The sequence below is a fragment of the Protomyctophum parallelum genome (assembly GCF_964188405.1).
Source record: "Protomyctophum parallelum genome assembly, chromosome: 1".
NCBI classification, from domain to species: domain Eukaryota; kingdom Metazoa; phylum Chordata; class Actinopteri; order Myctophiformes; family Myctophidae; genus Protomyctophum; species Protomyctophum parallelum.
In genome coordinates, this window is record NC_139697.1 from 70335390 (window position 1) to 70347928 (window position 12539).

At 42.6% G+C, this 12539-nt stretch overlaps 1 protein-coding gene across 1 annotated transcript in view; it reads left to right on the forward strand.

Annotated features, from left to right (window-relative positions):
- The window catches only part of jakmip2 (janus kinase and microtubule interacting protein 2), a gene marked incomplete at its 3' end in the record, with an annotated part of 73824 nt that extends 62948 nt beyond the window's left edge, over positions 1-10876 (forward strand). Inside the window, exons 15-23 of the mRNA XM_083767779.1 lie at positions 3276-3377; positions 3908-3961; positions 4079-4144; positions 4700-4768; positions 5781-5858; positions 6513-6563; positions 9116-9268; positions 9919-9984; positions 10826-10876. Coding sequence (XP_083623905.1) covers positions 3276-3377; positions 3908-3961; positions 4079-4144; positions 4700-4768; positions 5781-5858; positions 6513-6563; positions 9116-9268; positions 9919-9984; positions 10826-10876 — 690 coding nt within the window. The remainder of the gene's footprint in view (positions 1-3275; positions 3378-3907; positions 3962-4078; positions 4145-4699; positions 4769-5780; positions 5859-6512; positions 6564-9115; positions 9269-9918; positions 9985-10825) is intronic.
- Positions 10877-12539: the final 1663 nt, after the last annotated feature.

Consider the following 12539-nt stretch of genomic DNA (forward strand, 5'->3'; position numbering starts at 1 on the left):
AATCAGACTTCTTTCAAATAGATTTTACTTTCAAAGTCTTGCCTGTATTTTATATGTTGTGTGAGTGTGCTGGGGGTGTGGCTTGAAGGGGGCGTGGCTACCCCAGACCCCCCCCAAATCTCCTGAATTCTGACACTCCAATGTTGACAGCCCTGGTGTGTGTGTGTGTGTGTGTGTGTGTGTGTGTGTGTGTGTGTGTGTGTGTGTGTGTGTGTGTGTGTGTGTGTGTGTGTGTGTGTGTGTGTGTGTGTGTGTGTGTGTGTGTGTGTGTGTGTGTGTGTGTGTGTGTGTGTGTGTGTGTGTGTGTGTGTGTGTGTGTGTGTGTGTGCGCGTGTGCGTGTTCTTGCATGCATGTGTGACAGTGTAACTATCAAAATCTGTCCACCTGTCTGTCATGTACAGTACATTGGCTGTATTTGCTATTTAAAATAACATTTTGATAAATGTCAACAAAATAGAATTGGACACCAGGTTGAAAGTGGTAAACGTTTTGGGTCAAAAGGGTCAAAGGTCAAGTTCATAATAGACAGCTATAACAAGAGATGCTAGTGTGTGCGAGGTTTGTCGGATCGTGGAGGTGGCAGTTTGAGCAGGGGACCTCATACCTTCCACATTAGCCAGCTCTGACCGGGGCATCCTGGGGTTCCCTGGGGCGGCGTGGAGATATACCTGTAATCCCTCCACCTGTCACTTGGTCTGCCCAGCTGTGACCTCTCCCCACCTGGACGTGCCTGGAAAACCTCCTTGGGGAGACGACCAGGAAGGCATCTTTATAGAAGACATTGTACTCTAGGTTGGCTATTTAGTAAGTCAGCCAAGTAATCGGTGTCACTTCTTAGCTACTAATGCTAGCCTAACAGCATAACATTGAGTTGGACACAATTACTCAAGCCAAAACTACCCACAGTTCAGGGCAACCTGATGTGATGACCCAGTTTAATGGTCCAATTTCCCATTACGGATCAACAGGATTATGGCTGATCTTTTTTAAGTAACCAAACATGGGAATGAATTACCAAAACACGGCACTAAGCATAGCATGCAATTCTTTGGGATTCTACATTCTACTGTTTTAAATGTTGTGCGCTGTGGCATGCTACGTTCCATTCACGTGCAGAAAGAGTGTCCTTTGGCGTCTGCTATAGTATGTGGAGCCTCATTACTAACCTCATTAGTCCCTAATTTGCTTCACCTTTTGTAGGCCGGAGGATGGTAGAGAGATGGTTGATGATTTGTGTGGGTAGGGGTGTTTTAGTCAAGTACATTTGAAATGGAGACTCTATACCCTTTTACCCATCCTAACTATTAGGAGTCTGTGGTGGGGAAACTATTTTTAACAGTGCCCAGGGAGAAGTTATGGGTTAAGTGGGACACTTCTGACACATGGCTGGCTGTCCTATTCCGTCCTATTCCCAGACGTCCTGTCTCTACCCACTCATCCATCCTAGGACATCCAGTGCACCACACTTCTCCCAAAAGTGTTTGCTTTAGGTCGTGTCTAAATGGGCTGAGATGATCCTCGGTGTCTTGCAGGGTTCAGTGGATGTATTGGCTTTACAGATGAGATGAAAACCGTGGGGTGTCTTGTCTGATGAAGCAGCCAGTTGTGTAGCCTCGGAAACCCAGACGTTTTATTTCCTGGAAGAAAGAAACCAGTTGTGTGAGTCACGGAGTCAAGGATCCCGGTTCAAATGACGCCATGTCTCGCATGTCTTCCATCTGTTTCCTGTCTCTCTCCACTCTCCTATCTAAATAAATTAAAATCATGACAAAAATAATTTCTATATTCTGTGGTATTGATCTCCGCTGACATAAATTGATTTTCTTATGTATGGAAGGGTAACACTTGCACAATGATTACCTAAGGCGAATCACATGAAATGCTGGTTATAAAACTTTTAAGCATTAAACTCATAGTATCAAACTTTCCCTCTCTCTGTCTTTTCACTCTCACACATCTCTCAAAGTATCTATCGTGTTCTCTCTGTCTCTCCCTCTGTCTCAGTCCCTCCATTGTTTCCTCCATCTCTGTCTTCTCTTTCTCTCCCTCACTCGTGGGACACGCACTATAAAACATGCAGACGTGTATAGCCTTTTTAGAAACAGGGTTTATAATGCGCCTTAATTGTATCCATAAAAGTAAATGACAAGTCAAAAACATATTGTTATGTACACACTGTCCAGGTCCACAATTCAGAGTCTAAAGGCTCGGCCATCACGGCCACTATTTAATTGCAGTCTCCCCCCACTGTTGAAACAACAGTGGTGACTGTTGTAACAACAGCGGAGTGAGGCGTTCAGCCTTTAAAGGCCCGGCGGGCAGGCAGCTACTGTAGCCAGCCAGCCTGTCAGTCAGGCAGTCAGTCAGCCAGGCAGTCAGTCAGCCAGGCAAGAATTCAGCTGACAGTGCACTTTTTGCACTTGTCTTGCTGCAGTGCAGATGTTGAATCAAGCCGACGCGGGATAGGCCTGCCCCCTAGTGTTTACAGAGGAGAATAATAGTAGAGGCCCCTCTGCCGCTCTCTCACTCACAAGGGAGTTAACGCTGCAGTATGCACGGTGGTGCAATAATTAATTCAAGAAGGGCAGCGCTGGCCTGGTGGTTCAGTGTGTTTGTGCACACAGAGCACAATGCTGCGCTGGTGGTGGTGAGTGGTGAGAACCCAGGTTCAAATGGGACCCCAGTCTTGTCTCGTGTGTGCCTCCTCTCTCTGCCCTTGGTTTCCTGTCTCTCTACACTATAGAGCGTTGCAGTCCCGCCCCCCTTTCAGAACGACGAGTGGCCCAGGAAATGATTCTCCATTCATTTTCTCCATAGGCTTTTCAAGTAAAATCATGACAACAAAAACAATATTTTGTGCCGATCAAATAATTTGAAAGAAGAAAATAAAGGCAGGATACAACACTTATTTGTTTTGTTTTTCTTCTTACTAATTATTTGATCGGCCCAAAACATTGTAATTATTGTCATGATTTGTCACGATCCAAGTTGGCTTTGTCCGCGGCGTAACCGTCTTTATATAAATACTTTTTGAAAAGCCTATGGAGAAAATTTATGGAGAATAATTTCCTGGGCCACTCGTCGTTCTGAAAGGGGACGGGACTGCGACGAACTATAGTCATATGAAATAAAGCATAACATTATGCTGCATACATTTCAATGTCTTTATTTTGAAAGGTCCTGATACGCAGAAGAACTCTTAATAGCCTCTTTTCTTTGCCCTATAAATGATGTATCTAAAATCTCACGTCGTCAATCGTTCTTCTCTCTGTAGGAACGAGAGAGGAGATCTCCTCCCTTCAACCACCTGAGGATGCATCCCTTCGCTGAAGGAGTCAGCGCCCTACAGATCTACTGCATGAAGGAGGGAGTCAAGGTACACTACACACAGCGGGACTTTGGGTCCGGGGACCCCCAGGGGTCCTCGAGGGAGTTCCAGGGGGTCCCCAGCGAAATGATAGTTTGGAACCAAATGAAAACCTTATGGGTCTGTAACTCTGAGAGTGGACAAATGGAATCAAATGGACCCTAAACGTTAGGGTCCATTTGATTCCATTTGTCCACTCTCAGAGTTAAATTAACATTGATGTTACAATATAAATTGGGGGTCCCAGAGATAGAATTGCCATTAAATGGGGGTCCATAGCCTAATGCATCTCCAACTGGGGGTCCTTGAAATGAAAACCACTGCCAGAGCCGTACAAATCTTCTCTTATGTTATATTATAAATATTTTCTAATGTAGTCCGCAGGCTAGTGAGTGTCATTGTGTGAAAAGGACTGAGAACCACTGATATAGAACCATTTTGAGAACACTGTTAGACATTGGTGGAATCAGCCACATGGGTTAAAGGAACAATGCAAATGTTTGAGCCTGAGGTTTAATGCAGTTTATCACCCTCCACAGGATGTGTGCATACCAGACCTCATCAAACTCCTAGACATCCTGGGCGACAACGGGGTAAGCGAGCTTTATAATGTCACATGACCCCAAACAGTGTTCTAGAAAGGTGTTTCCTTGTTAAACATAGCCTAAATCTATGTATATATATTTTTTTCTCTCTCTCTCTTTCTTTAGAATTTACGAAATGAGGAACAAGTGGCGATTATTCAGGCCAGCACGGTTCTGTCGCTAGCTGAAAAGGTAAGCACTGAATCTGTCTGCCTGGCTGTTTGTTTCCATAGAGCACTGTCCTGACATAAGTCGCTCATCCCTTTGATTCCCCTGGTTTGCAGAAGTAATTTCTCTATGGAGAATAACATGGGGTGATCTTAATAATCGTCTACTATAAGCGTTGTGGTCCAAAAATAAACAAGCTGTCTCAGCGTTATTGTCAGGGAGGTGTCTCTGTATCGTTTGCAACAGTCAGTCATATATGATACAGTCTGCTTCTAGCGAAAATGTAACTAATTCAGTAGCAGTAACATTAGCGTTTTCTCTCAGTCAGTTGAGTTCATATCCATATGAGTGAAACGGCCGGGATGACATGTTTATTTTTCAAACACAGTTCTTATATGAGGCGATCTAAAATCCCCCTGATTATAATGCAAATAAAAAGTACATGAACCTGTGGAGTTGCGCCCTCTACCAATATTGACGTCAGACTTCGGTGCTCTATTCATAATACTTGGTGAACTTTGAAAAGCCTCCAGCACTCTGGCTGACCTCTGTATGTTCTGTGTGTTTGTCGCCCTCTAGTGGATCCAACAGATAGAGGGGACAGAGGCAGCGTTGCATCAGAAGATGATGGACCTGGAGATAGAGATGGTGAGTTAAGACAAATCTAGTGGAGACTCAGCTCAAAATGTTTAATTTAAAAAGCATACATAACATGACAAGTGTAGTGAGAGAGTCCATTAACTATATTAACCCTGACGTCCTGATTTTGGGCATGTATTTAAAGGGATTGTGACATTAAAAAAAAGCTTTTGGAATTGTTCTTATTTATTTTTAGGTTTTCTAATCTCAATTGCACCCAAAAAACATGAACTTTTAACATTCAGTAGATTTTCTGTGATCTGGGGTTTTCTGGCTCAAACAGGTGCTCTGATTTGCCGGCAGTTTGTGATGTAAGAGCCTGCAAATCCCATATATGTCAATGGGATTTGCCAGCAGATGTCACTGTTTTCACTGTGTTGCCTGTTTTCATTGTAGCTCAAAAGGCTTCCAAACCCCAAAGAAAACTTCAGACCACAGAAAATCCACTGAATGTTCAAAGTTCAGGTTTTTTGGGTGTAATTGAGCTCACTCCCCACCTTCAAATCGCACCTCAAAACTCACCTTTTCAGACAAGCCTACTCCCACCTTGAGTAGAAGTCTGCTGCAGGCCTTTTGTGTGTATTTTAAACTTGCTGTATTTTTAAACTTGCTTTATTGTTTTGTATTTTTCTGTTTTGTTAGGCGACCTTGAGTGACCTGAAAGGCGCCATATAAATAAAATGTATTATTATTATAAAACCTAAAAGAAAAAAGAAAAATAAATGAAAATGAATGTCATAAAACCTTTAATAAAGGCATACATTAAAAAAAAAGTGTGTGTTCAGAGTTGTTCAGGATTCTTCCAAATGTCTCTGAAATAGCAGGATCAGGATCTACAGGATCTTGTAGATTCTTTATTTATTTATTATTTTCAAATATCTGAATTATAAAATGTGGCTTTGTATAAATTATATATGAGTCTATATGACATATGACATAGAGTAAGACTTTCCATTGCTAGTGGAATGTGGAATGTCAGACAGCTCAGTTGAATGTGTGTGTTTATGTGGTGATGATACAGGAGATGTTCTGTAAGCAGAAAGGCTATCTAGAAGAGGAGCTTGATTACAGAAAATCGTCCCTGGACCAGGCGTATATGGTGAGAAAATCGTGTACACGTGTGGATGTGTGTGTGTGTGTGTGTGTGTGTGTGTGTGTGTGTGTGTGCCTTTTAAAGATGGAGTGCCACAATTTTTGTATTTTTCCAGTTTTTCATGTGTCTATGAGGTGACAGTGCTTCATTAGACACCCTGGAGTCGTTTTTATGTGCAATGGTGTATTAACTTTGTATTTACGGTTTCTTCCTGAAGGCTGAACCCTTGACAGTCAAACGGGCCAATGAAATAAACAGTAATATAGTGACATCACACTATCAGCCCCTCCCCTAACCCCTCCCCTTCATCATACAACTACAGCTGTGGGTGCGGCTTCAGTTCAGGTGGATCACCACCCATCACCACCCACCAGGCAAACCAGGCATACTTAATGAACTGGTGGGCGTGTCCACATAAAAGCATGATTTTAACAAATACTGAACACTTTTTGGAAAAAGTTCTTCCTCCTTATATTATAATAATACCTGATAATCATGTTTTAGGGTGGAAAATAATCGTGGCACTCCATCTTTAATGATTGTCATGTATGTTTGAGAGGGTCTGTGTGCATATGTGTCTACTGTATATGTGTAGGTGTTCTGCATGTGTTTTCGGAGGTCAGAAATTATACACCTTATGTTCTTGTCTTTGCTCCGCAGCAAATCCAGGAGCTAGAGGCCACGTTATACAATGCACTGCAGCAGGACAAGGTGATCACAGCACTTTTTTATTACACCTGTAAAAGTTTTAAATATTCATTCTGCTCAATCGGCTTAAAGAATTGTGAATCATGTCTATCATCATGTCAGTCATAAGACTACATATGTAGACTACATGTATGATTTACTTCAGGGGTAAAAGTGCATTGCTTGGCGGGTAAAGGGGGATTGAGGACCATGGGAGTACAGAGTGTCTATAGTCACTAGACTAGTGTGAATATGCCATTTCCCCCAAGATGGAAACATCTACGATCTGCCTTTCCCTTTAGCTTTAAATCTGAACACTGACCAATGTTCCCTCTAAAAAGAAATCGGTCTGAGCAAACACTCAAACCTCCTGAGCAGACATCAGCAACTACTGAGCAAACATACGTCACCTTGACACCAACTATCCAAACGTTAGATAATGCGAAGTGAGCGCCCCTCACTTCACACAGGTGTGATTTTCTTTCTTTTTTCAAAATGAATTTTGGTATACGAGTGAATCAATGAATAGTTACATAAGGTTACGCAAGTTACAACATTTTTATTTTATATCAAGGTGGTATGCTAGCAATTTTAGAAATATTCAGTTATCAGTGGTTCTCAACCTTTTCAGGCTGTGACCCCCCAAAGTAATCATATTTGAACTGGGGACCCCCCACCCAGACAAGCAACAGAATGGTTCCACAGATAAATATTGTGAAAATAGCCAATCTACAAGCTCGTTGTGAACTTGTAGATCGGCTATTTTCACCAGTTTGACCAGTTTTTATAGCATGGTTTGCTGATTACTTTTGATGCAGTAATGGTATTTTTTCTTTTAGAGCCTTTGAGGCATTATAAAAGTCTTAAAAGTCCTTAAATTGTCACTTCACTGTCATCTGGGGTCCCACAGGTTGAGAACGATTACATGGGGGGCATGAGAAACCGTAAAAACTTTATTGGGACACACACACACACACACACACACACACACACACACACACACTAAGACCGAGTTTGTTGGTGTGTCAACTCCTATAGTTTCTCAGATTGTCGAACGTCAGCAGCCCCTACTACGCCAGATAATATATTATTATATGTAGCTCTACATAGCAGAAGGATTGATTGATTGATTGATTGAAGAAAGCTGTATTAACAGATTGGATAATTACAGAGAGAGGTTCCATATGGGACTAGACCGCTAGAGATTAATGTTAACTTCCACATGTTGTTTCATTCACAAGTACACTGGACTGCGGAGGCTTGTTGTGCTGTAGTGATAACAACGTTAGCTAACCAGCTAATGCGAAGCTAACGTTATTCCCCCTCTCCTTGTTGCGCACAGCCGCACTTCCATCCGTTCGCCTTTTAAATCTAAATGTCCCATCAACGCACGGGTCCAAGGCGCAACGCGATCTTATCTGGTTCTTGGGGTTTCACACACTGACTGCACTGCAGTGCTGCCTGCTCCTTACGTCTCCACCTACAAGGTCCTCACTCGCCGCGCAGACGACGCACTGGGCGCAGTATACACAGGAGGAGAGGAGAGGAGAGGAGAGCAAAGAGTCAAAAAAGGAGGGGAGGAGACCTGTCTGTCGCCTCGCCTCAGTGTGTGTGTAATCTAAATAAACTGAAGTAAATAGAAATAAAGTGTGGGCCCAGGCCGTAGCGTAACGGTCTGGGCACCGGACTGGTAATCCAGTCGCAGTGTGCCGCGGGTTCGACTCCCGGACCCGACACGGCCTTTACTGCATGTCATCCCCCCATCTCTCTCCCGTTTCCTGTCAGCCTACTGTCTGTCCCTTCAAAAATCAATAAAAGGCGTAAGCCGCAAAAAAAGAAATATCTAAAAAAAAAAAAAAAAAGTGTGGGCAAATGTCGACTCGGGATAGGTATTAGGCCTATTACTGTAATGTAGATGATACTCGGGGGGGAACACCTTTTTCTTTTAAAGAAAACTTTTTTTACACCAGCGTCGGTGTCTGTGCGCGACAGATTTCAGTTGTGCGCGAGAGCATTTGGCCATGTGCGCGCGCGCGCACGGGCGCACGTTAGGGGGAACATTGACACTGACTGTACCTTTTTTTTTTGTCAAACAGGTTTTTTATTGAGAACAGATTATAAATTGCTACATAAACATGATATGAATTACATTTTTCTTTTATAGAAAACAAAAAAAGGAGGAAAGAAAAGAATACAAAGACAAAAAAGCTAAATAAAACCCTGACTGTACCGTGAGCATGGAGTTGGCTGTCTCTCCCTTTTTGAGTAGTTTGGGGATTATCCCATTTTGGGCGGGAACCCCTTTTGGTGTTAGCATTATGTTATGCTTTAGCTATTGAAAAATAGCAGATCTACAAGCTCATAGCGCGCCACTGAGTGGCGCGCTACGAGCTTGTAGGTCTACTATTTTTTTAAAACCGAATAACGACTGACATGGAAACATAGCTTTTTCAGAAAACTGTCAGGATGTAGAAGACATTTTTAGAATCTGATCTCAGGTCAGTTTGGGGATTATATATGCACAGCAAAGCAACACCAGATGTCCTAAACTCCTCCCCCACGCCACCGCCGGTCAGGTGATCAAATACGGCGAGCCACTGGACGAGATGCAGAGGGACGAGCTGCGGAACTCCGTGGAGAAGCTGAGGAGACAGATGCTGAGGAAGAGCAGAGAATATGACTGTCAGATCCTGGCAGAGAGGATGGAGCTACTGCACCAGGCACACCAGGTGTGTGTGTGTGCGTGTGTGTGTGTGTGTGTGTGTGTGTGTGTGTGTGTGTGTGTGTGTGTGTGTGTGTGTGTGTGTGTGTGTGTGTGTGTGTGTGTGTGTGTGTGTGTGTGTGTGTGTGTGTGTGTGTGTGTGTGTGTGTGTGTGTGTGTGTGTGTGTGTGTGTGTGTGTGTGCGTGCGTGTGTCTGCCTGTCTTGGGGGTGTCTGTATATAAATGTGTTCTGTCACATGCACAGAGAAGAGATTATGTGCACATCCCAATGCCTATAGGCCAGGTGGTGGATGTCAGGCGTCAAGGCAAACATCAAGGAAGAAGTAAAAATGAGAAAAAGGCAGCACACTCGTAGCCACGATGCTGTATATTTATTATTATCCAACTTTCGGCCTTCTTCAGGGAATGAACATCAAGGAAGAGAAAGAACATCCGCACACTAGTTTCTAGAGCTCCGAGACATAGGTACTTTATTTAGAGGCAACACATTGCAACGTTTCGACCTACTAGGTCTTCTTCATCAGGCAAATATTACAATGACAGAAAAAAAGATCATTGATTAATGATCATGCATAACACCTGGGAGTGGGAAGTATCACAGCAACCTAGACCAATCCCAGGGCTAGATCTCACCTTGCTTCTCTCTGACTGTTTTAGAGAATCCGTGACCTGGAGGATAAGACAGACATCCAGCGAAGACAGATCAAGGACCTGGAGGAGAAGGTATTTATATATATATATATATATTTTTTTTTTTAATCTTATACTTTATTAATCACCACAGGGGAATTGGTCCTCTGTCGACCGGAGTACTGGGCAGCCACTGAACAACAGCACCCAGGGACCACTTCAAAGGGCACTGGCAGAAGTATGTACTGTACCGTGTGGAGAGCTCCTCAGAGAATGGCATCAGTCGGTTTCAAACCCAGGAGCCTCTTTCCTTGAGGCAACTGTACCCCTGACCTGTGCATTGTACCCTCAATGAAAACAGCCATGACTTTAATGGAAACTAAACTTCAACTTCAATGGAAAGAGCATCCGCACACTCAAAATGTTTCGTTCAGTTTAATAATTCTCAGCTCCTGCACCTGCAGCTGTAAGTCTGATGCCGTGTGAGCGGTGTGTTCTTTTTCTATTTTTGAAAGTTACACTTAAATGTTGTATGAGATAAGAAAGTTATGGGCTTGCTCAGAGTTATTAATGCGCAAAAAAGTAATATTCAAGCACGAAGACAGTTAAGGTAGTGCTACTTCCTTAGGAACTGTATGGAGGAGGCAAAAATTGCAAATGCTACCTGAAGAAATGCCAGAAATACAGTTACCTTTATATTATGTCAGATTTGCCGTTTCCATTCGCTGCCAAATTGCACCGGTCTGTTCTTGACCATCTGTGATGCTGTGGCACTTCCTCTATAACTTTAACCTGTCTTTTTCTGTGCTTTTTACTAACATGTCTTGAGTGTCGTCCTAATTGGCTCACTATCTCTTCCTCTTTGTTCCCCTCTTTTCATTATTCTCTCTCTCTCTCTCTCTCTCTCTCTTTCTCTTTCTCTTGCCCGCTCCAGTTTTTGTTTCTGTTCTTGTTCTTTTCTCTTGCCTTTATCCTTTGGCCTTGAAGTCTGTGGTGTGTCCTGTTGCCGAGGTGAGTCCCATGGGCTGTGAAGTCAAACAAAAACATCCTCATCAGCAGACCTTGGTCAAGTAGTGTTTGGAAATACCTCCTGATCCAATTGCGTAATAGGGAGTTTCTAGACTATTGCGATAACATGAAATTGGTTGAATTGACAATCACATATGAGATGAGATCAGAGGCCTGTAATATGAAACAAGTTTAACACACCCAGGATATGTTTTAGTTATCTGGCTTCACAGGCCAACAACCACAATCACGTTAACCCGTTAAGACCTGAGGTCGATTCTACAAATGCCAGTTGCATGCCAAATATGTATTTGGCTGCAGACCCCATCTGAAAACGTGTTGTACCAGAAGAGAACACATTTTAAAGAAATTTCAAAAATAGCAGATGTACAAGCTCACAGTGCAGCACAAAGTGACATGCTGTGAGCTTGCATATGTGCTATTTTTGAATAGCCATTTATGAAATGTGGATAAATTAGTTAAAATGATTTTGTGCTATGGCAAATCTAAAAGAAAACGGATGCTTTCCCGTTTTTAATAGGTCGTTACGTCAACCCAGGTTATTAGAATACAATACGATTGTTGGTGCTTTTTTTTACGTGATCTCTCATCTCAAACATAATCTACTCCGGAGCGTGCAAGAAGTAAAATCTAGGATTAAAACCTGAAAAGTTATCTTGCTAACCCCCAAATCCGGCGTTGTTGTACAGGCCCCAGATCACATCAGATCAGATACTTTCTGCAAGCTTAAACAAACAAAAAAAGATGATTTTCAAATAGCATTTGACTCATGTTTGTCCTGTTCCATGCCATAGTCTGTCTGTTGTCATCTCTCTATCCATTCTACATGTCTCATCATCCTTCCCTTTATTCTTCACACACGTCTTTTGGCGTTCCATCATTGTCTCATATTATCTTCAATGTCTACACAGTTCATTTCTTCCCTACAGGTTTTTCTCCGGGGCATAAAGTTTGTGTTGACCAGTTTTGACATGAACTTATTGCCATTAGCCTGTATTTTTTTTATTTTTCCTCATATCTATGTTCCCTCTCATCTCTTGGAACACATGTTAGACAGTAATTGTCATTTTAGCTTCAGTGTGTTTTCCCTACATGGGCCATGCTTCATTTAAGCCTGTGGCTTACTAGATAGATCCCATCACATGAGACTTGGCTTTCCAAAGGGCTCCAGTATTCAAATTTAACTCCACCTGTATGTTAATGTGAAGTAACTGTAATGTCGAAGACATACTGTTGTCAAAATCTGTCAAACTTACAGTTTATACTGTAGTAGAGTATACTGCTAATTAGTAAGAGCTTGATCAAATGTCAGAAGGGGACATGATGGCTTACAGTTAACTGTAAGCCAAATTCAACATATACTTATTATTTTTTCGTATATTGTATTGGATTCTGAGACAAATATCAGAGGAGATGACGAGCACACCATAGCTCAACTCTGGCTTTGAAAGGAGGTGTTGGTAGCAGACACTGTACATCTCTGTTGAGAATCATAGGCGCGTGCAGCCGTGCACATTCCCATTTTGACATGATTCTGGGCTTCAGTTAGTGCTTGCTTGGCAGTCCACACAGCTTAGACCTAAATACGCATAGCCTTAACTCTGCCCCTCTCTTTCTCT